Genomic DNA, 22,591 nt, shown 5'->3' on the forward strand with positions numbered 1-22,591 from the left:
ATTATATACTTTGAACAAACATAAGAGGAGGGTTCTAGAAAGCATTCCGAGATATTACATTTGCAGCATTTTACCTAATAGACTGAGAAAATGTTTTAACTGGACTGTTTATTTATGAAATCACGAGATGCATCTAGCACATATTGGTGCACTGAACAATATGAAACTTTTACATCATGCAGGATGTTGAAACGCAATAATGCTGTATTTAAAATCTATTCTGCCTTCAAAGATATATCGGATTATGCTTGGCAGTGCACTATGGGAGATGTATGCTTTAATATTACTATCACGTGACAGTTTGGTTATCAGCAGGCAATCACTTTATAAAAATAGAATCACCTGTGAACAAGGCTCTACGGAGCTGAAACGCGTCAGGAAATAAGATAATAAGATTGGAAATGAAACGTGCTGCTTGATAAAAGCATACAGAGAATGCTGCTTAAACATGATGGAATAAAATGCTATGCAGCACTGGAGTTGGGCTTCATAATCTCTGTTCTTTTGTTTGTGAATTTATGGGTTGCTCCGTACCTATTTGATGAGGGCGCCCTGCAGACTTGGGGGCTCCCTTTTTCAGAGGTTATTTTTGGAATATATATATATATATATATATACACACATACATCAAATTTCCAGAATGACGTACATTCTAAAGAGATAAGTTTCAGGGGTCAAATGCTAAAATACAAGAATAAACAGTCCATACATCATAAAACTTACAGATATAACTAGCTAAAACATCATTGCTTTTCGTAAAAACAAGGCACTCTTTAAAAAGCTGCCCACACCTTTACATGCATCAATGTCACCCAGCTGCTACAAAAAGAACAAAGCCACTCTGCACTTACTAAATTTATTTTTACGTAAAATCAGCTATAAATAGAACTTAGTCAAAGGTAAATAAAACCTACAAAAAAAACATAAAAAGCAAAAGGTTCTGAGGGGATTCCTCATCACAAGGGCAGGTGCAAATAGCTTGTGAAAACTGCCCCTGCGGGAAACACAATAACCATCTTATGGAATCTAACCTAAAACATTTTGATAGCGTTCTTTCCCATGAGCCAGGGATAAAATTCAGAGATAGGGTGCCATTTCCAGAGAGGTTTGTCCCAAACTGTAATCTCTGACAGATGTTTTTACTAGTTTAGAGTCCTCCCTTTATTCCTTGTACCAAGGAAATTGTTCCTCAGCCAGGTCTTATCTTTAGTGAACAACTGCAGGCAGCCAAGCTCACCAGTAGTCTTTCTAATGTATTTGAGCCAGGCAATACTAAACCCATTCTGACAGGCTATCCTTGATATTTTCCTGATTTAGGCTGGCCTCTTTACTCCGCCACACACTGTACTATAACATCAAAGGAGCGAGTTTAATGGAGATCTCCACAGAGGCCAAACCCAATTTCTGATTCAACACAAAATGAGACGTAATCACCAGTACTCCAAGGATGCGGCGACAAAATCTATTCTCTTCTAAATGCATGCTACAAACGTTCCTATAACCCCACACACTGGCTCCATAAGTCAGAATAGGAAGGCATTTTCTGCTGTAGTGCTCTAATATAGGGGCAACAGGTTTTTTCCCCCTATTGCAGTAGCCAGCACGAAAATGGTCCCAGCGGCCTGCCTATAACTATCAGTTCTGGTCCTGACACATGAGACCCAATTACAAACATCCTCAAACATAATACCTAAATAAGGGAACTGATGAACCTTCCCAACTACCCTTCCCTTTATGGCAATGGGACAGGTCTTGGTATTTTTGTGGGCCGCAGATCATACTAAACGTTTGTTTCAACCCCAATTTTCCCATAAACTCTACAAAGCATCTGATCACTGACTTAAGCCTGTTTGGGGTCGTTGCAAGCAGAACCACATCTTCTGCATTCAGGAGTGCAGGAAGGGGTTTACCATTCACTAAAGTTACGTCAACACCAATATTCATTAAAGCAGCATCAAGATCATTAATAGACAATAAAAAGAAAATCAGAGCTAAAAAACCTTCTTGGCGCACACCTCTGTCTACAGGGAAAGATGAGGTGCTCTCTCCATCAGCCCCATATATCACAGATACCAATAAATCCCAATGAAGATGTTTTAGAAGAGCGGTCAAGCCTGCCTTGAGTCCCAGAGAGGTTAAAATATCCCATAGTTTTGTTCTTACTACACAGTCAAAGGCACTCGATAATTCCATAGAGGCCATATGTAGATAAGTACCCTTAGCAAATTCGTACTTGGACACAAGGAGGTGGAAGTTCAAACATTGTTCAATTATGGCAAGGTCTCTCCGAAAGCCGTATTGGAGTGGGGAGAGTACATTCCTCTCCGCTGCCCATATAAACAGATGGTCCAAGATAATTCTCCCAACAATCTTGGTAGTGGAATTAAGGAGTGAAACGGGCTAATAATTCTTGGGATCTTGTACATTGTCTTTCTTGAAGACAGGGGCGATTATAGATTTGCGGCAAGAAGAAGGAACCCCGCCTTGCAAACAGAATTAATGAGGTTGGTCAAGACAGGAGCCCATGACTTTGGATTTTCCTTAAAGCGGTCTATAGTGATCCCATCTGGACCCGGAGCCTTATCGAAAGGACTAACAACAATCACCTTAGAGACCTCTTCTATAGAAAAACAAACATCCAGAGTCAAAGGACAGTCATGCAACCTGCACTCAGAAGATGAACTACAAAGCTTGTAGATTAGGCTAAAGATCAATCCAGCCATCAGGGGTGACATTGGGAAGTCACTTTATTTAGAGGCTCCCCATAGGTTGTTTTGTATTTTTTTTTTAGGACAATGTTGTTAATTAGAGCTGTAATGTGTAAGTCTTGTATTGCAAATGTGCGTATGTGACTATTTAAGTGTCTATAATTTAAGACTATTCTATTGGAGTGATCCGGTTTAGCTACTGGGAACAAGTGGTTGTTTGTAGGGAATACGCCCTGGTACTCGTGAGAGAATCTTCCTTACAGGAGCTTTTACTTCATGTTTTATGGTGTATTGTAGTTGCCATTGCGGACTTGACCTTTTTGGTATTATATGTAAGGAGAAACCATATCACAGCCCCAAGGTTGGGGTACAGTGGTGGGACTAATGCAAGAGCCCATCTGCAATGTACGCCTCATTTACTTGCTCTGGAACAAAGACTGATAACAACTGTAAAATCACACTTTCCTCTTGTGTGAGTAACAAACACCGGTGGCCAATCTTTTTCAGCCAAGAGAATGTCATAGCTAAGTGTTATTCTTTCCCAGAAAGTGAGTTTAATTGTGCACATTTTACCCCCTCAAATTGTATATTTATTTAATTTATAGATGCGGTCTGGAGGGGCGAATTGTCTGTCTGTGATTTTGACTTGTATTTAGTTGTGAATTGCTCTCACATTCAGAAACTCTTGAAGATTCCAGCGAACTGTGGCGACCTCTGCTGCGCTGTCCAGCAGAGTCACTGCCCACGTCCTGTTCGGCAGCAACGTTCTCAATATGTGTGGCATGTTTTTTTTTTTTTCCCCAAATGATCTTTCTTTTTTTGAGAACATGATCAGAACATATTACACCAATCTACTGGAATCAGTATTCATGCATTAGCGTCCATTTTTGCAATGATTCAAACCACATCTTCATGTGTTTGTTTCCCTTCCCCTCTGCTCCCCAACATGTGCATCCGTGAGGTCAGACTTGACTGGGTGAAAGGAGATGGCCTAGAGGATACTGTCTGCTATCCTAGTGTTTGAGAAGTTGCCGGTACAAGAACTTCAGGATCGCTACTTGATCCTTCTAGGGTGGAGCCCTCTGCATGTGTTGGGGGAAGCTGATTCAGGTTGTGTAGTATCCATACCCAAGCTTGCAGGCCCTTCTCTAGTTTGTCATCTGAACGGGCATGTTAAATTCATATTTCGTTTGCGGTAGCCCGTTCATTTACATCCCTCAGCCATGTTATCAGCGACAACCAGTGGACAGTTATGTGGCTCTTCGCTAATATAAGGCACAGCAGGGTAAACTTTCTACTAAGCTTGTTATTGGAAGGTGCAGTATAAGACCTAATATGATTTGTTGCACCATTGGTTGGAGCTGTAGCCTTGTTAGTATCATCAAGAATTTGCCTCCAATATAATATTAAGGCTGGGTGGTGTAAATACCATGACCATGTAAACAAAATCTGCGTTTGGGGCATGACATCGTGGACAGTCATTAGACCACGTTGGATAGATGGCATGATGTGTCGGGGGAAGGACGGGGGGAAAAAAATATATTGTGTAAGTTTGAAGCAAGGGTTTTAGCTAACTAAATGCACCCCCATATGGATATTTTCCCAATCGCACTCAAATAGGTTCTGAGACTACTGTTTCCCAATGTGTTTGTACTTGTAACCGATCCCCTGTGAGATCATTGCGCAGTGCTTGATATATGCTTGATATATGTGTGAAATGAGGCATCTACCCCCCGCATTCATAAGAAGTGCGGGCAACGTGTCCAATGTCTATGGGGCCTCCGGAAAAGAAGACCAGATCTCTTGCTGTTGAGGAGATCTTACTGTACTGTAGGACTTGGCCTGGCCCAAGGCGGAAGATATCAAATGTGTCTGCCATTGAGCTGAATCTTCGACCAAAGCATCATCGGCATATAGGGAGACTACATGTGTGGGCTCACCAATGAAAATGCACCAAGGCTGCAGGGTCTGCCGGAGACGCTCGGCCAGAGGCTCCATCACCAGCATGAAGAGGAGTGATGAGAGTGGGCACCCCTGCCAAGGGCGAATACGGATGAGACCTCCTCTCCAGTCCACACTTGAGTGCATAGGTTGGAGTGTAGCAATTGATCCTATTGTATACATCTAGGACGGATTCCAACCTTTTGTTATACCTGCCATAGATATGACCGCTATGTCTAGTAGCGCTAGGGCAAATTGCTTTGGGAAGGAATGATTAGAGTAGTAAACATGGACCAGACGACGTATATTATGCAGGGTGCTACGTTTAGGAAAGAACCCTGACTGGTCATAATGTTTCAGGGAAGGAAGACCGGGAAGGAGGCGGGCGGCCACCATGCTACTAAGCAACTTCACATCAATGTTCAGCAGGGAAATGGTTCTGTATGCCACTGTCATGATGGGATCTTTACCCTGTTTAGGGACCATCATGATGATGGCCTCCCGCATGGTGAGGGGAAGCTGTTCCTGCTGCAAGGATTCTGCATAAACTTCCAGCAATTCATCCACTATAATGTCTGTATATTTCTGATAAAACTTTGATGAGATGTCAGCACTACCCGTGGCCCTTGAGGTTTTTAGGGAGAGTATTTCAGCAGTCAACTCTTCTTTGGTAGTGGTCAGATCTGTTTTTTAACGGGTGTCTGGGAAAAATTTTGGGGAGTGGCACCCGGGACAGGTAATCCAGAATGGAGGCAAGGGACTATAGCACTGGCTAAGATATTGGCGTAATACTTCATTAATGGCTTTCGGTGTATATACTACTTGACCTCCATCAGTTATAAGGATAGGAGTTTGGGATGTGTCCTGTTTTGTCAGCCTAACTAACATTGCCCCGGTTTTATCTCCTTTGGCATGAAGCCAATGGCAATATGCTTTATACAGGTGTTTTTCCAGTCTGCTCCAGGCGTCAAGTAAGGATTTAAGGGTGGTAGACCACTTCTCCAGCCGCTCAGGCTTGATTGGGAGGTCCCTATCAAGGATTTTAATATCTTTATCTAGTACTCCATATGTCTTAAGACTGATCCCTAAAACCACTGTTTTCACTGCCTCCCAGTTTGTAGCTTTGTTAGTCGACGTGCCCCACTTTTCTTGGAAGTAAGGGTCAACGAGTTTGCCACAGTCTGTTCAAAAGGAGGGTCTGATAATGCCCCTGCCCGAAGTCGCCATAGTGGGATAGGTGGTCACCTGGTATTACCCCCTAGAGTTAGGAGTACTGGGGAATGGTCCGAGATCTAACATGGCAAATAGTCCAGACCAGACACATTAGGGACTAGGGTTTCTGCCACTAAATATTAATCCAGGTGGCTGTGGGTGCCCGCTGCGGGAGTATAGCATGAAAACTACAGAGTTTGTGGATTGTGTTCTCTCCAAATATCTCAAAATTCCAGTTCCATCCTCATATTATGCTGGGTGTCAGTCATGTGGGACTTAGTGTGTGTGTGGGGGGGAGAGAATGCCCTTGTTGCCGTTCAAGACACAGTTACAGTGCCCTCTATATAGCGTCCGCCACAGGCCCATAGCAGGCTATGATTCATAGTGCTTAGCTGCCTTCCTCATGCATCCACCAAGCATTGTATGTGAACTGTAGGCCTCAGAGGTGGTTACTCAATGGCAGCAGTATCACTTGAAACCTCATGAGCCACCAAAGTAAAAAAAGATAGGATAATCTTTGTTGAGGGCATATACAATATTTAGGCAGATCTCATGTCCCCCTAGTAAATCATATAAAATCACATAGCGACCCTCCGGACCCACTGTGTGTGTTCGATGTAGAAAGGGCACTCCCAGAGCTATCTAAATCAGCACCCTTCTAGCATAGCCTGAGAAAGATGTTGCTTAAACTTGACCGCTTCACCTTTTTTTTTTTTTTCTTCCAGTAACCGGATACAGTCCCCCGCCTCCCCCCGCCACCCCCTCCCATATGTGTCTCTTGAAAGAAGGCTATTGAGGTTTTATAGCCCTTCAATTAGGCATGTATTCTCCGTCGCTTCTCCGATTGGACAATACTATTGACATTGCAGGTCAGGCATTTAGTGGTAAAGTCCATCATTTACTGGGTGTTAGTGTGGTTGATCACCCATGCATCGCCTCCCGTCCCCTTCCACCACCTCCCACCATGCCTCTAGGTCAGTAGACTTAGAAACAGCTGAGCAGTACGGCTTATACAGATGTAAAAACCCCAAAACATTTTTCAATCTAGGTGATATAGTAACTCCACTCCCAAAACCTAACTCCACTCCCAATACCTAACTCCCCCGCCCTATGGGCAGCCTTGCCAAGTACTCCCACCCACGTCCAAGCCAGCAGTAGACCTATCTAGACCACCCCATTACCCTGGTGAAACAGAGAAACTCTAATTACTCTGGAAATCTAAACAATGTTATAGCTTGTCTGGTACGCTAGAGAGGAAGATCCTGGGCAGGGTGCGAGGCGATTGCTTTCAAGTTCTCTCCCCGCATCTTCCAACTTGACCCTGGAGACCCCTGTCCCCCAGAAATTAGACAGAGTGGAAGAAGAAACAACCCCCCCTCTCTCCCCTCCCCAAATGTATCATGAGCATATTGCAGTTCTATTTTATCATGTGGACATCCTCTCTTTCCGCAGTAATGTCAACCATGGAGTTATCAGTCCTCAGTAAGCAGCGGTATCTCAAAGTGCTGTTCAATGGGGCCCTCTATATAGCGTCCGCCACAGGCCCATAGCAGGCTATGATTCATAGTGCTTAGCTGCCTTCCTCAGGCATCCACCAAGCATTGTATGTGAACTGTAGGCCTCAGAGGTGGTTACTCAATAGCAGCAGTATCACTTGAAACCTCATGAGCACTGCATTGTTTTGGAAAGGATTCCTCCATTACAGGCCTCTCAGGAGAGTCTTGCAAGGTGCTGTTAGAGCAGACCCTTATTTTACTACGCTGGGGGAGCAGCAACCCCGGGCTTTCTGTTGACTTTTCCGTCTCCCTGGGTGAGCCGACCAGTGCTCGACAGTCTAGGAAACTCAATCTTGCTGTGATGTGTGGGGTCTAAGCCCTGCAGGGGAGGGGAGGCGTCCAGCCATTCTCCAATGTACTGTTCCCCCATGGTGCACTAGAAGCTTGGCCGGAATAGGGGTACTGTATTTCAAATTCGTCCCTCATCTGTTTCTTGACAGCCAAGAAAGTTTTCCTTTGGTCTTGTCATAGTTTTGTTTTCTTTCCAAATTCCAGTGCTGGCTTCTCCGTCGCCTTGCCCAGGGCCCCCCAGGGCTATGCACTCAGTTCTATGCTGTCCACAGCACCCTACGGGGCCACCTTGCTCACTGTTGTGTCTTTTTTGTTTGAAGACTGGGCCCCGGAGCAGCCGCCAATATTACTGTCAGCACCCCGCACCCCCCTCAGGCCGCTTGCTGCGGTCGGCCCGCACTAGGGTGGCATGAGGGAACTCCAGACCTGAGGCCCCAATGCTTGCTCACCTTACTGGCACTGCTGCACCACACGGGGGGCCCCCGGGGTCTCCACCAATCCCCCCAGACCTCAGACGCTGCTGGGTCTTCACTCACCGGCCCAGGCCGGACGTTCTGTCACCGACCAAGCCACGCTCACACAGCTCCAGGGGGACTCCAGAAAGCTTCAGTGGCCACCTGGCAGGGTCCTCCATATAAGATGTGGGCCGCTCCAGGTCCACTCGCTTCACTACACTTCAGGGCCCGGGGGTCATTTCCATGTATCGGCCCAGTGATCCTCAGACTCCAGCCTTCACTGCCCGGGGGTGTTCCAGCGAATCCCTGGTCTGCCTCCTGGATACTGCGCCATGTTAAGGGTCACAGATCAGCTTCAGCTAAATTTTATAAATTCGGATATGGTGTATCGGCAGGTAGAACTGGCCATGTGGCCCCGTCATTGCTAAGGGAACCCAATCTAATGTGTTACGCACTGTGTGGTAGGGTGCCTTGGAACCAATTTTTATGATCCTGATGTGTCAGGTATTTATAAATAGTTGTATGCTCTGTATTGTTGTGGAATGTTGGCTTTTGTGTATGTATGAAATGTTTTTGTGTTGGCATCGACTGCAGGAAAATTGACCCATGAATAAAATGTTTTTGTATACATTGTGTGCCTCTATCACAAATGTAACATCTTTACCCTCATTAAGTAGCACATTTAGAAGTAAATATGTGTCTGCATATCTATAATTTACTGGAATAACAACTGGATTAGCCATTTAAAAATTAAATTCAGGAAAAGAAACACAGTGTGGTATCCTTTTAAATGTTCATATTAATGACTAGGAGTGGGTAGAGAATTCCTCTCCGCCGTCAATGTGTGGAATTTTCCCCACTCCGTGCAGAGTGCCAAGTTCCAGAAAACTCTGAAGTGAATCGGAGCAGAGTATTTTTTCTCTCACTCGCCAACATTAAGTTGGCGAGTGAGAGAAATTTCGAAGTTGGCGAGCATGAGCGAGATTTCGTGGTAGTCCGCGATGAGAAAGCTGCCGCTTGAGTAGAGAATCTACTTGCCCGTCAGAGAGAAGTTAGTGCCCTCTGGAGCTCCAAATGATGTTGTTTGCACTGGATTTGCAGCGCAGAAGGAACTGAAAATCAGTGCGACTTACCCAAACTCCGCCGCTGGTGTAACTCCATGTTGCATAGCAGAGATTTTTTTGTCACTTCAAGGAATTCCGTGTAGCAGAACTCAGCAAACTCCGCCCAGGCCTACAAATGACAAATAAATGTGCCACCTATACCGCTGGTGAGGATATTTCCCTAACACCATGGACGTCTCTGGTTAAAGTTGAATAGTGCATCTTAAGCATACAACAGAAAAGCTACTCAGGAGATCCGCTTAATAAATTCCGGTTCCTACTCTGATAATAGAACTGCGTGTTTAGGACGAAAATACGGCAGAGTGTGGAAGACTGATTCCATCCACGCAATTAGTACCTGTCGACCTAACTCTTGGCTAGCTCACCATGCCTCACTCGAACCCTTAAACCTACCAAGGTGGAAGTGATTATGGCAACCTGAACATGATACTCTGGCTCCCCAGGGAAGCTGTAGAAACAAATCTTACTCCTTTTAGTATTTTTACTCATTCATGCAAAGGCGGAAGAGAAAGATGCAAGATAGTTTTTCCATACATTTATTGAAACAATCACAATGTGGCATATTAGGGGTGTGCTGCCATAATTAGGCAGATGAAACAACCCAGGTAATCAGCATTACAAAAATGGTTAAGAAGATAAGCAATCCAACTATGGTTTATGTGGTTCTAGAGGTTCCAAACCCTATGTCCACGCTGAGAGCATTGTAGGTGTACCCTTCTGCCTTTCCCAATCCTAAGAATTAGCCCCAACCCCATACCTGGGAACAGTCTCAAGAATTAGTTGGTGATGTACATGGCAATCCTCTCAGGAGGCTGGTTGATCAGCGCCAGCCAAGCTGCATGTCGCACAGCATGCATCAAAGGGTAGTGGTGGCTGGAATGCCCTCTGCCCCTTCCGGGTCAGTGCACCGTCTATATGATAAACCATAATGTATTGGAAGTAGAGTTCCAATGCAATGCGGACTCCTGAATAGGTAACACAACTAGCATATTGTGTACAGTGTTCTATAGCCTTGGACAGAAAGTACTGATTACATGTTGTACAAAAGCTAACTAAACAAGCAGCTTGTTACTTGTTTTCCTAGATTAAATCAAACTGATAAAAAAATATGTAAAAATCATCGCTAAAAAGCAGCCTTACTAAAATGAATAAAATATGAACTGTAAAACGAACCTAAACCGGGGTTGACTAACTTGGAACCTTATAGTCCTCACAACAACCCTGTATCTACTGTGTCCCCGCGCCTATAGACCCAAGAGAGGATTTAGGTAGTTAAGTACACCCAGTGCTGGAGTTTTTGCTCTCTTGTAGGCTCTGGAGTGCAGGACACCTTGTGGTGGGTCCTACTCTTGAATTATGTGGCCTGTAGCAAGTGAAGAAAGACTCCGATACCCATGTTTTTATTTCAGTTGTTTTATTGACAATATGGTTTATTCTTATAATAATAGATGCTTATGACTGGTATTGTTGTTCCCATTGATTTTAAATGATTTTGTAATGAAACATGACATATTGCTGTTTAAATTAATTTGGGGTCACCTTGACAAAGCCAGTAGGACTGCCGAATACATGCTGACACGTCCTGTGATGTGGTACGTGGACCAAGCATAATTTTTGGTTATTGATATTAATGTGGAGACCACCTGACAAACCACTAATCCTACATTATGTAAAATTACACCTTTTTACATTGTAATATTGCATCTAGCATAGCTGGGAGGAATTGTGACTATGGCGTTCTGTAACCCTAGGGGTGAACTGTGATATGAGGGTCTCCAACGGTATGTTCATCTGTTTGATTGTATTTATAATTTAATGCAAAGTAGTTAGTAGTTTGTGTAATAAATGTAATTTTCTCTCTTTAAAAAAAAAAAAAAAAAAACACTAACTGGGCTTGAATGTTTTTGCTACTTCCCGGCGAATTGGAATTTGTATTTCGCACTCACCTCCCCTGAACAGACCTTGAATTGCTCTGCTTTGCATCCCTAAGAGAGTCAAGTATTACAATGAGGGTACTTGGTTCTCACTAAGGGCTAATTGTAGAACTGTTACTTGTGAAGGACTCACATCCTCTACAACTAATGACACAGTTTCTTACACAATATTTCTTGATGGGTTGTCAGTGCTCTGCTTCATGAAAGTTAGATTGATTTTTATGGGGTTTAATTAAGACTCCAAAAGAACCTAGTGTTCCTCACTGATTATTATGGGGAGCTCTGTTGGGGGCAGGCAAATCAGTCAGCCAACCTTGCATCCGATGTATTTTGATTGACAATTTTCTGGCAGTCTCTCTCTGCTAAAACAAAATTTACAATGTAAGCACTTAACTAAATGTCCTTGTTCAATTATTCATACACCTATTATCTTTAAAGTGAAGCACTCTTAAAGATTAGCTAGAAGTAAAATGAAAGTCTTTAATAAATGTGAATGAGATTGGCGTTTGGAAGAATTGGGAGGGGAATAAGGAAGGTAATAAGTGTTAGGCCAGTTTCATTTTGGTGACCACGGAGTTCAGCTGTTTGACCATTTATAAATGTTTTTTTACTTTAAGCAGTCCTTAATCTGTAGATTTGCTCATGATGTTTTCATCCCTGACAAAGTTAGCCTTGGCTTTCCATTTCTCACACAAGTATTCATAGTAAGACTGTTATCAGAGTATTTCTCCTGACAGTGATAGCTGTTCAAGTCACCCTTTTTTTTAAAATGAATTCTTCATAAATTGTGAGTAGAGATAGCATCTTTGTTAGAAGTATAGAGATTGTAAGAAATGAAATGCTTTAGGGCATCATTTGTAAAGCTCCAGTTTACAATGGAGTTTTACATAAAAACGTGTGTAACCTTACAAATCATTTTTCATCTCTAGCTTGCATTGATTCTGATATTCCTAATTTCGCCAGTAATTTTTTAGCTGGGTGGTCTCAATCACCACAGTCTTCTAAGCTGATATCTTCTCTCGGTCTACTCACCCAGTACACTTGATTTCCCTGCCCCCCCACCCCACCCCCCACCGCCGGATTATTGTACGAGTTCCACGTTTCTGGAACTTGAGCAACTATTTGTAACCTCTTTGAATTTCCATATCATCTCAACAGAGGGCTCAAATTTGTCTTGCTCTTTATGGAGATGCATCACCAAGAACCAGACAGAATACTACAGAAAGGAGATCACTAATAGCACATACAGAGACACTACTACTGTAATGTCCTTTCCACTAGTTAAAACACACCAAACATTCATCTAATTCTTTTCATGGTGATGTAAAATCCATGCCAAATTATTAAAGAGGCTTGGATGCAAGCCTGATCAGTATGTTACAGACTTGAAAAAGAATAGGTTTGTGTGGAAGTTAGCCTTAGTTGCATTTTTCATGTATACATTGATTTAAATGAAGACAAAATCTACTAGTTGTGAATATGACTGGCTGTGCTTTTTTGTTATAATCGTATATAACTTTTTTTCTCTTACAGTTCAAGGAAGACATCTCCAAGCGTTTCAAAGCCCACATAGACCAGCTGGTTCTTATTTTCGCTGGAAAGATTCTAAAAGACCAAGACACTTTAAGTCAGCATGGCATCCATGATGGACTCACAGTTCACCTTGTCATCAAAACACAGAACAGGTGCGTTAGTGGAACCTTGTAGAACAAACTGTTCATGCTGTATGCTTCCATTAAAAGGAATAGTGTTGCAGATTGGCATGTATTTTAGTCAGGTACCGATTTGGTGATTCATTTGCCTCTTTCCTCTGAATATCAATGCACAGCATAGTCAACTCTGTATGAGCGACTGTTGTTATCACTGTCAATCATTTGATGTTTTCGATTCAAAGTGCGGTTAAATGAAACATTATATGGTGATGATCAAGTGCATGTTTTTATGTCTAGTTTAAAAACTGTTAAATTTAATACACATGATAAAGTATGTAATTCCCAGAGAGAAAAAAGTACAAGAAATTCATAGTTTATAAGATATTTCACCTGTGGGCATCAAAGAGAGTTAAGAAATCATCAAAGAACATTACTGCAGCCCAGAGTGTAGTGCCACAGTTTGCTTGTTTTGAAAATGTACCATTTTAGATCAAAGTGAAAATGTGAAAGTGTATCAAAATCTGTTAATTTAACATTTACATAGATCTGCAATGCATTAGGAAAAAGATTACCAAATCCTTAAGAATTTATCATTTAGCCCATTTTGTACATAGGCTGTTTTCCAAGTCTAATGCCTCCAAATGTTATTATACCGGCTGTCCTAGATAAGAGGCTGTACACATCTGTCAGCTCTGTATCATCAAAGATCACACAACACGAGTTACTGTATTGAGCTTGTTCCAAAAGGGAATATCCCTCTGTTGATCTTCTCAGTATAAGCTTACCAATCCTGTTCCAACATCGGAATACATAGACTGATCATACTCTATTGCTCTACCCACTGTTTGAAATTGTATCTCCCTGAAAATTGTAAGGGCATACCATCCAAGACTACATGATCTCAATTGTCTCGTTACATCTTAAATTAGTTAATTGAGGGATTATTGGTAAGTTATTAAAGTAGAGACTGTGAAGTCTGTAATATTGCATTTATAAGGTTGGGTTTAAGAGAAATGCAGCTTATAAAAAGAGTGCTGCATCCACTCTTACCTATTGCTCTTAGTTTCAGGTTCTTTCTTCCTGTTCAAAAGTACCTATCCCACATTGCTATTCCAAATAAAGTTTGATATCATGTGGTGAAGTTGAGCAGAAAATGCGCTTTCTAAATATAAAATAAAGTAGTAAAAATTGACATACCACCAACCCTTACTAAATTCCTTCCTGTTTAGTAAGTAGTATAAAAACGTAACTCATAAACTCCCTCATGTTACTTATTGCATACAATGCAAGATTTTAATTTGCTGCTCTTTTATTAGGTATGTGTAGTTCAGGATACACATACTCCAGATTTGCATTTAATAAAATAACTACTGTTTTCGTCCTATCACTAAAAGAAGTACTCTTTTAGATGTTCATCTGACTTCTGCCCATTTTCTTCCTTGGCATGAAACCTAGGGCCTCAACTGCATTCAAGCGTCTACTATTAAAGTCCACTATGCTGCTGTCATCCCCAATATGAAAAGATTCAGTGAAAAGTGAAAACAAAAGCATGCATGTCACACTCTTGTTGCCATCTTTATAGGGTAATTACATCTGCAGATAATTTATGAGCAGGACAACAATTTTGATTCACTGCTACAATTATCTTGGTGAAATGGGATGGAAGTCCCATTTTGTTAAGCATCAGTTAAAACAATTGTAGTTCTTTAGCTGAAAAACCTTCTCAGTAGTAGACAAAAAGATCACCAGTGAAATTTTGTTTTCTGAAATTAGTCCAAAGTTCAATAATGCACCGGCTAATAGTTGTCTTACACGGGTGATTCTCATTTGATCTGGAACTGTTAATTCCTGAATTATATATGCTAGATATCAAGCTAGGACCTTCTTTAGACTCCATTAATCTGTGTTTAATAATTGTTTAGGTTGAGAGCCACATAGTGAAGGATCCTAAAAAGCGTGTGCAATGTAGTTCTTCCCTTTCGTGTGTATCTTTGGGTTCTTTTCTTAATCTGTCAGTTTTTGGAGCTAGTTATTAAATATCTTATGTCATTCTCTGCATCTTCTCCAGGAGCTTTGCCATTTAATAACTGCACAATGGCGGCCTTCACCACCTTTTGCACTATTATCTAATTATTCTATAGGGTCTTAGCTTTTTCAGATAACTGTTTGCATTTGAGACATTTTCTGTTTATCAACACACTGGGAATCCAGCTGCTATGTGTAAATTAGTTCACAATATTCTAGAATATTTGAGAAACTTTATTTGCCAGCATCAACAATACCCTGTCTTTTGTTCCCTATTCTCTAATGTTAACACCTTGCTCATTTCATTCCTCTCTTTGTGGGAACTTTATTGAAAGGTTGGACTGTTCAGCACCTCATTATGTATCTTTCTTCTAATTTACTTTAATTTGTTAAGGGGTGTCACATACTTATGATGCATACCTTCTCATTAAATGATCTTGGGCTTCCTACATGTTCTTTAGTCTTTATAGCACCTCTTTCCTTTGCCTTTATTTTGATTAAAACAGTTAGCATATGTCTCGTCAGCCTTTAAACGTGACAGTAAAATGGACCTTCTCCATAAGTGTTTCTGGCTTCTACATCTCTAGCTTCCAGTTCTACAGAGGTTGAAAATATCTGCCCTCTTCCTGCTTTTATATATTTCACTACAAAGCCTAGAGTATGACTAAACCATATTTTCATGCCACCATGTATCTTTCAATCCTTAAGTCAAGATGATACCTATAATATTGTTTCACAAGTCCCTTTATTTTGGTCTTACTTATTCAGGCTTTAGTTGCTTAATTTTGCAGTTTCAAGGACTGCGGTGCAAATTCAAAGATAAGGTAATTAAGGACCATGTTTCAAATACTTTTTCAATAACATTTTTTGTAACAAGTGGATTAATTTCCTTTTTTATTCTTCGTGCGGTGAAAGTTTGTACCAGTCATTTCTATAAAGTATTAGTTTACGCATTATGCCCATGACAGCACATCCTGACATACCTATTCGTCCCAGAGTCAGATTCAATACCTCAAATCCTGCCCATGATAAAAAAAAAGTGTTTACAGAAATCAGTGGGACTTTTTTTGGGAACATAATGGATAATGCTATTGCAGCATAACTTAAAATGTACTCTGTACAGTGTGCTTGGGTGAAAGATTTTGGTTTATGTCACAATCCAGCATTTGTTTTTATAACCACTGATATGATGCTTTCCTTACCGCTTTTCTATTCCTGCCTTCAATGTTACAGTGTGATTGCTAGAAAGGAAGAAGAAATGCTTGGCTCTTGATAGTCGATTTCTTCATCTCCCTGTCCACCATGTAAGACCTTTTTCTTGGAGTCAAGGGGCAGTTCATACTGGGCTGTATCCTGTGTGGGTATTGTTGCTTACCACGGTTGTCTTCTGGTCCACTCCACTTGGGCACCCAAGTTACTTCCTTAAGACACTTGACTATTGCAGGGTATTATGGCAAAGCAGTCAATGCTTAATTTGATAAGACCGTTATTGCTATATTTTGTAAAGAGGCAAGGGTTTTGTTTAGCACATTAGTAAATAGTTCACTTAAAATGAAGATTGACAAAAACTGATGGTGCTAGTACCTTCTGTGGTCAAATATAAACCCAAATATTTTTATAACTCTTAAGCACTAGGCATTTGTTATATTTTAGGACACGGTTCTGTTAGACTCTGTAGTGTCCTGCTGTTGTGCATGATCTATTGCGTAACGATTGAAACCAAATAAAATCATGTCATAAAAAGATGGTCTCCAAATGGGAAATCGGCAAAGCATAGAGATTTGGGGATTCTGAACTCAAGTCCGTTCCTTAGGTACCAATATGTCTTAAAGGCTGTCAAGTAAAATTTGTTAGCTCTAACAATAGTTTGTCAAGAGTAAAAAGTGACCAATGGCATCCAAAAGTTTCTCTAGTCATCAATGATAAAAGAAACATTATCCCACCCAGTAGACACTTTGGTTGCTGCCTGTGCTTTTTTGTATGTGGTGTAAATTAGAGAATGAATTGGTCTCCAGTTAGGGCTACTGTCCCGTTTCAAGGGATCAATTAAAGTCCTACCTTGGACTCCATGAGCCTAACTGGCCTTAGTGGGGGCAGGAGATAATGGTGGTTCTCTTCCAGGGATCCTCATGAATAGTCCTGAGCACTGAATTGTCCTGTCCACATGCGGGATCCCAGAGCACTTTCCAAAATAAAATGTGTGTGTATATGTTTTTGTAAGTGTATGTAACGTTTTAAACTTTAAAAACCATAGACATTCACCAGTTATAGTTAACTCAAGTAACTGTAACTCGTGTCTCTAAGGTGAAAATAACTTGTGCCCCCGCCATGCACAGTTTTCTCATCAATAATGTAATTGCAGATGTTTTAGTGATATTATCAATTAAATCATAGAAGATGTCATGAGTGATGTAATATGTGGGGTAGTTAGCAGTGCATGATGAGGATGCACGTTAGTTACTTTAGTGCACGAATTATAGTTACTTGAGATAACTATAACTGGTGAATTACTGTGTTTTTTAGGTTTTTACACGCTATATTATTGAACATTTCACCTCAATCTAACGTTACTTTAACTTTTTTTTTTTTTATGAGTTTTTAAGGGATTTTTTAACATAAAGTAATATTTTATTACCATATGTAAAGCTAACTCCCGCAGGCAGCCAACCCCACTCTGTGCATGACCTTTTGCCACGCATGACAAGAGGTTGGCCGTCTGGCCTGGGCCACGCCCTGTTCCAACCGCACGCTGCGCATGGCGTTTGCCTGTGGACAGCAGCGGGTTAGCCACATGGCCTGGCCTATGTCCAAGACCTATGCCCACCCCACCGGGAGGCAACCAACCCCACCACAAGCAGCCTACCCCACGCTGCCAATGGCTTTCGCCCACGCATAGGGTGGCTGTGGCCACCCCTGAGCTGACCCCCTGCCTTAAAAAAACCAAAACAATCTCCATCCCCAGGCAACCGATCCCACGCTGTGCACGGCCTATGGTCTGCGCGATTTAAGGTTGGCCTTCAGGCAGGGGAAGGGGGTGTGCAGCTGCCTCCCTAGGCCTTAATAGGGCCCAGTGACCTCATCCACATGGCAGAGATCCATTAAAAAGTGGTGGGAAGCTGATTGGCCCTCCTCGAGCATCATTAGGACCCCAGGATCCCATCCCATGTGGCCAAATTCAGTTAAAAAAGCAGATCCCCCCCGAGGCTCATTAGTTCTTGGGGACCCTATCTACTGGGCCAAATTCAACAAAAAAGAGGAAGGCACCTGTAGGAAGCTATATCAAAATGAGATATAGTGTGCACAGAGTCCGGGTTCCCGAAGAGGCTTGACAGAGGCAAAAATAGATAATACTAATGCTCTATTTGTGGTAGTGTGATCGAGCAGTTAGGCTTATCAGAGGGTAGTGTTAAGCATTTGTTGTACAAACACAAGCAGTAAGTGGAAACACACACTCAATGACTTAACTCCAGGCCAATAGGTTTTTATATAGAAAAATATTATTTTGTTCATTTATTTCTAGAACCAAAAGATTCATTTAGCAGCTAAGTACATTAAATGAAAGGCACTTTGCATGGTAATACTTAGAACTTTGAATGGAATCAATAATGTACACCGTTTTCTTGAAAATGGCAAAAAGCTATTTTAAAAGTGGACACTGCATTTTCAGCAGTTCCTGGGGGAGGTAAGTAAAGTACTGTTTTCAAGGTAAGTAACAAACTTACGGGTTCAATCTCCGGAGCATCGGTAGCCCACTGTTGGGAGTTCAAGATAACCTCAAACACCCAGCAACACAAGGCCGGTTAGGTGCAGAGGTCAAACAGGAGTCAAAATAACTTGGGTGCCTGTGGAGACGGGGGTTCTCTGGTTCCGGTCTGCTTGCAGGTAAGTACCCGCATTGTCAGAGGGCAGAACAGGGGGGTTAGAAGGAGTACTGTAGGGGCCCCAGGTAGGCACAAAAACCACACCTTCCACGTCACAGGGGCAGCCAGGTGCAGAGTGCAAGCAGGGCGTCTGGTTCTCAATCGAACTCTATCAAGGGACCTGGGGGCCACTTAGGCGCAGCAGGCAGGGCACAGGGGGGCTTCTCTGGCAAACCACCGACTGGGCAAGGGTGAGGGCCACCTACTGGTCTTTGCTGCACTGGTGGTCAGTTTCTCTCGGGCCAGGGGGCCGCGGGTGCAGTACTTCTCCAGGGTATCTTCGTCCTGAGCAGTCGCGGTCAGGGGGGGTCCTCGGGATTCCCTCTGCAGGCATCGTCGTGGGGGTGTAGAGAGGTCAGCCCAGGGTGGACACGCAGTCGGAATTGCCTGGGGGGGGATCCTCTCTGGCTAGTTGGTTTCTCTGGACACAGGCCAGAGGTGTCAGGTGCACAGTAGTTGGACTCCCGCTTCTGGAGTGAGGTGAGAGTCTCTTTAAAAATTGATTCTTTGTCTTCTTGTTGGACCGGTCTGCTGTCCACTGGAGTTTCTTGGTCCTCGGTGATGCAGGCAGTCCCCTGGAGGCTTTTCAGGGTCACCGGTCCTGCAGAACGCGCTGCCTCTTCTTTTGCAGCTTTTTGAAGCAGGAGACTGGTCGGAAGGGCTGGGTCTGAGTCAGTTGTTGTCTTTCTCTTCTCTGCGCGGTTTTCAGCTCAGCAGTCCTTCTTTCTTGAGGACATCAGGAATCTGAAGAGCTGGGATCAGGGTCGCCCCTAAATACTGATTTTAGGGGTGTGTTTAGGGTCAGGAGGCAGTAGCCAATGTGACAAATTGTATTCCTTCAATACTTTTATTGCAGTAAAATAACTTCCAATACATCAACATCCACCGACAGGTAGCCAGTACATTTCATTCCTCCTCTTTCTTCCTTGCTCTCCAACAACCGTCTCCCAGTGGAATCTCCCGATCCGAGAATTCCACCTTCTACCTCAACATCCATAGAACCACATGTAATCATATAGTGCATGAAACCATAACACATCTTCCCCCTTTATAACCCATCAAATATAACAGAATAACATTGCAAAGATAAACTATGATACAACATGTATACATATAGAATGGATTGGATAATTAATACAACAATGTAACAATTATTAAAAACAACCAACGAAATCAACTTACTCAGGATTCTAATCATTTATGTAAACAAATACAGCTTTTCCTAATTTATTTCACAAAGTCTGAGAGATGCTTTGGATAAATTCTGTTCCTCACACTCCGCCTCAATTCCCTACTCACACCTGGATTGGGTAATGTGTTTCTCAATTCCCCCTCGTTAGAACACTTTGCAAGGCGAGACGTACTCCAAACTTCCCCATCCTCAAGTACAACCACATTTGTTTTATTTTCACGATTTTCTTTGGTCCTAAAAATTTAGAAACACCTTTATGACACCAGAATGGCTTTTTAATAAACACCAAATCTCCTTCACACCAATCCCTTTGTTTTACACACCTTCTTTCATCAAACCTCTTCTTGTACTTATTTTGATTCTCAATTACTCTGGCACGAACAGATTTAAAGGTAGGTGAATATTTTAGATTTTGGAATCCAGAATGCAACCATGGAGGATTCAATCTGGAACCTGCCAATCTGCCCTTCAAAATGTGGAAAGGAGACATTCCCGTGATAACAGTAGGTGCATTCCTATGAGCCCATAACGTTTCTCTCAGTACAACCTTCAAGGGCATTCTATGCTCAAGTGCCACTTGAGCACTTTCTCTCACCAACTGATTCATCTTCTCCACCAACCCATTCGCTTGCGGAGCATATAATGCAGTATGGTGATGAGAAATTGCCAAATCCTTAAGGAAACACTTCATTTCCAATGAAGTGAATTGCACCCCATTATTGGTAACAATAACCTTAGGAATACCCTCACAAGCAAATACTTCAGTCAAAAACTCAATCACATTTTTTGTGGAACTTACACAACTAGCAGTAACCCTTTTGGAAGTGTAATCAACAAGAACAATTAAAAATCTCTCACCAGGCGGTAACAACTCAAAAGGTCCAACTAAGTCTAAACCTAAGTTGACCCATGGCTCATCCGGAACCAGTAGAGGAGACAAAGGAGCAGTTCGTACCACTTTAGATTTATCATTACCAGCACATTGCACACAATCCTTTACGACTGCTTCAACTTGCTTGTCCAATCCCGGCCACCAATAGCGTTCCCTAATGCTGGCTTTGGTAAGGTTCCTACCCAAGTGTCCATCATGGGCCAAATTAATCAATTTTTCATGCAAACCAATAGGCGGGACTAATCTATCTCCCCTATACAAATTACCCTCTATGATGCTAAGTTCATCCTTAACACCCCAGAACGCTCCAACATCTACCAAACACTCATTCAAACACGGCCAACCTTGCCGACATAGTTCATGACTGTTCTTCGGACTGTGTCCTTAATACATTCTTCACCCCATTCTTCTGCGTCAAGAGCAGTCTCTTTAACCCACGATATTGGAGTGTGCACATCCATACCACAATCCATTACCGACATTCTAGATAGAAAATCTTCAGGAATATTTTTCTTTCCAGGATAATACTCCAGTGAAAGGTTGAAATCCAGCAAACTTTCAACCCAACGTTTAATCCTAGGTGTGGTGTTCTCATTATTCCTGCATGCGAACAATTGTACCAAGGGTTTATGATCACTTCTGAGAGTAAATGGTAAACCCCACAGGTAAAACTTAAAATGGTTTATAGCCCAAGTGCAAGCCAGTGCTTCACGCTCTATTACAGAATACGTTTCCTCTGCCCCTCTAAGAGAACGCGAAGCAAAAGCAGAGAATTCCACCTTCTACCTCACCATCCATAGAACCACATGTAATCATGTAGTGCATGAAACCATAACACAATGGCCAATGTCCCTGAGGGTGGCTACACCCTCTTTTTGCCCACTCTCTCCGTGGAGGGGGGCACATTCTTGTTGGTCCTAATCCTAATCCTCCAGAGCAAGATGGAGGATTTCTCAAGGAGGGGGTCAATTCAGCTCTGGACACTTTAGGGGTGGTCCTGGCTGAGGGGGTGCCTCCTCTTTGTTTTTCTCATCCCTCTGGATTTGCCGCCAAAAGTGGGGGCTTGTCCGGGGGCATCTCCACTGGCTGGAGTGCCCTGGGGCACTGTAACACCAGGCCTGAGCCTTTGAGGCTCACCGCCAGGTGTTACAGTTCCTGCAGGGGGAGGTGTGAAGCCTGGCTAGCAGGGTCCCAGCACACTTCCAATCAAAGCTGGCATCAACACTAGGCAAAAAGTGAGGGTATTACCATGCCAGCAGTGGCATTTCCTATAGCACTCCTCCATCTCTCTGGGGCCAAATTCATTTAAAGTGGAGGAGGGCCACTGACCCCTCTTCCCTAGGCTCATTAGGCCCAAGAAAACCCTAACCCGGGGCCAAATTCGACAAAAAAAAAGGGTGGGAGGCTTGTTTCACAAATGCCCGGCAAAATTAAAAAAACAAACAAAAACGTTTTTGGCTCATGGACTGAGTCCTAAGATGGCTGCCACCACCTTGTGGTTGAGGTGGTGGTAGCTGATCAGATCTCAGCTTGATTTCTGTCAGGTCTGCAGATCATTTGCAGCATCATATCCTTCATTTCTCAAACTACTGAACGGATTTACACCAAAATACAAAAAGCACTCTTTCTGAACCAAGATCCTAGCTTTCTGTCAAATTTAGTGTAGATTCATTTAGTGGTTTGGGCTGT

The 22,591-nt window shown here is 42.6% G+C and overlaps 1 protein-coding gene across 1 annotated transcript in view; it reads left to right on the plus strand.

The window, feature by feature from the left end:
* The window catches only part of UBQLN1 (ubiquilin 1), a 336,216-nt gene that overhangs the window by 40,795 nt on the left and 272,830 nt on the right, over positions 1–22,591 (plus strand). Inside the window, exon 2 of the mRNA XM_069229922.1 lies at positions 12,755–12,906. Within this exon, the coding sequence (XP_069086023.1) occupies positions 12,755–12,906 (152 nt within the window). The remainder of the gene's footprint in view (positions 1–12,754; positions 12,907–22,591) is intronic.

The sequence above is a fragment of the Pleurodeles waltl genome, chromosome 1_1 (assembly GCF_031143425.1).
Source record: "Pleurodeles waltl isolate 20211129_DDA chromosome 1_1, aPleWal1.hap1.20221129, whole genome shotgun sequence".
Taxonomy (NCBI): domain Eukaryota; kingdom Metazoa; phylum Chordata; class Amphibia; order Caudata; family Salamandridae; genus Pleurodeles; species Pleurodeles waltl.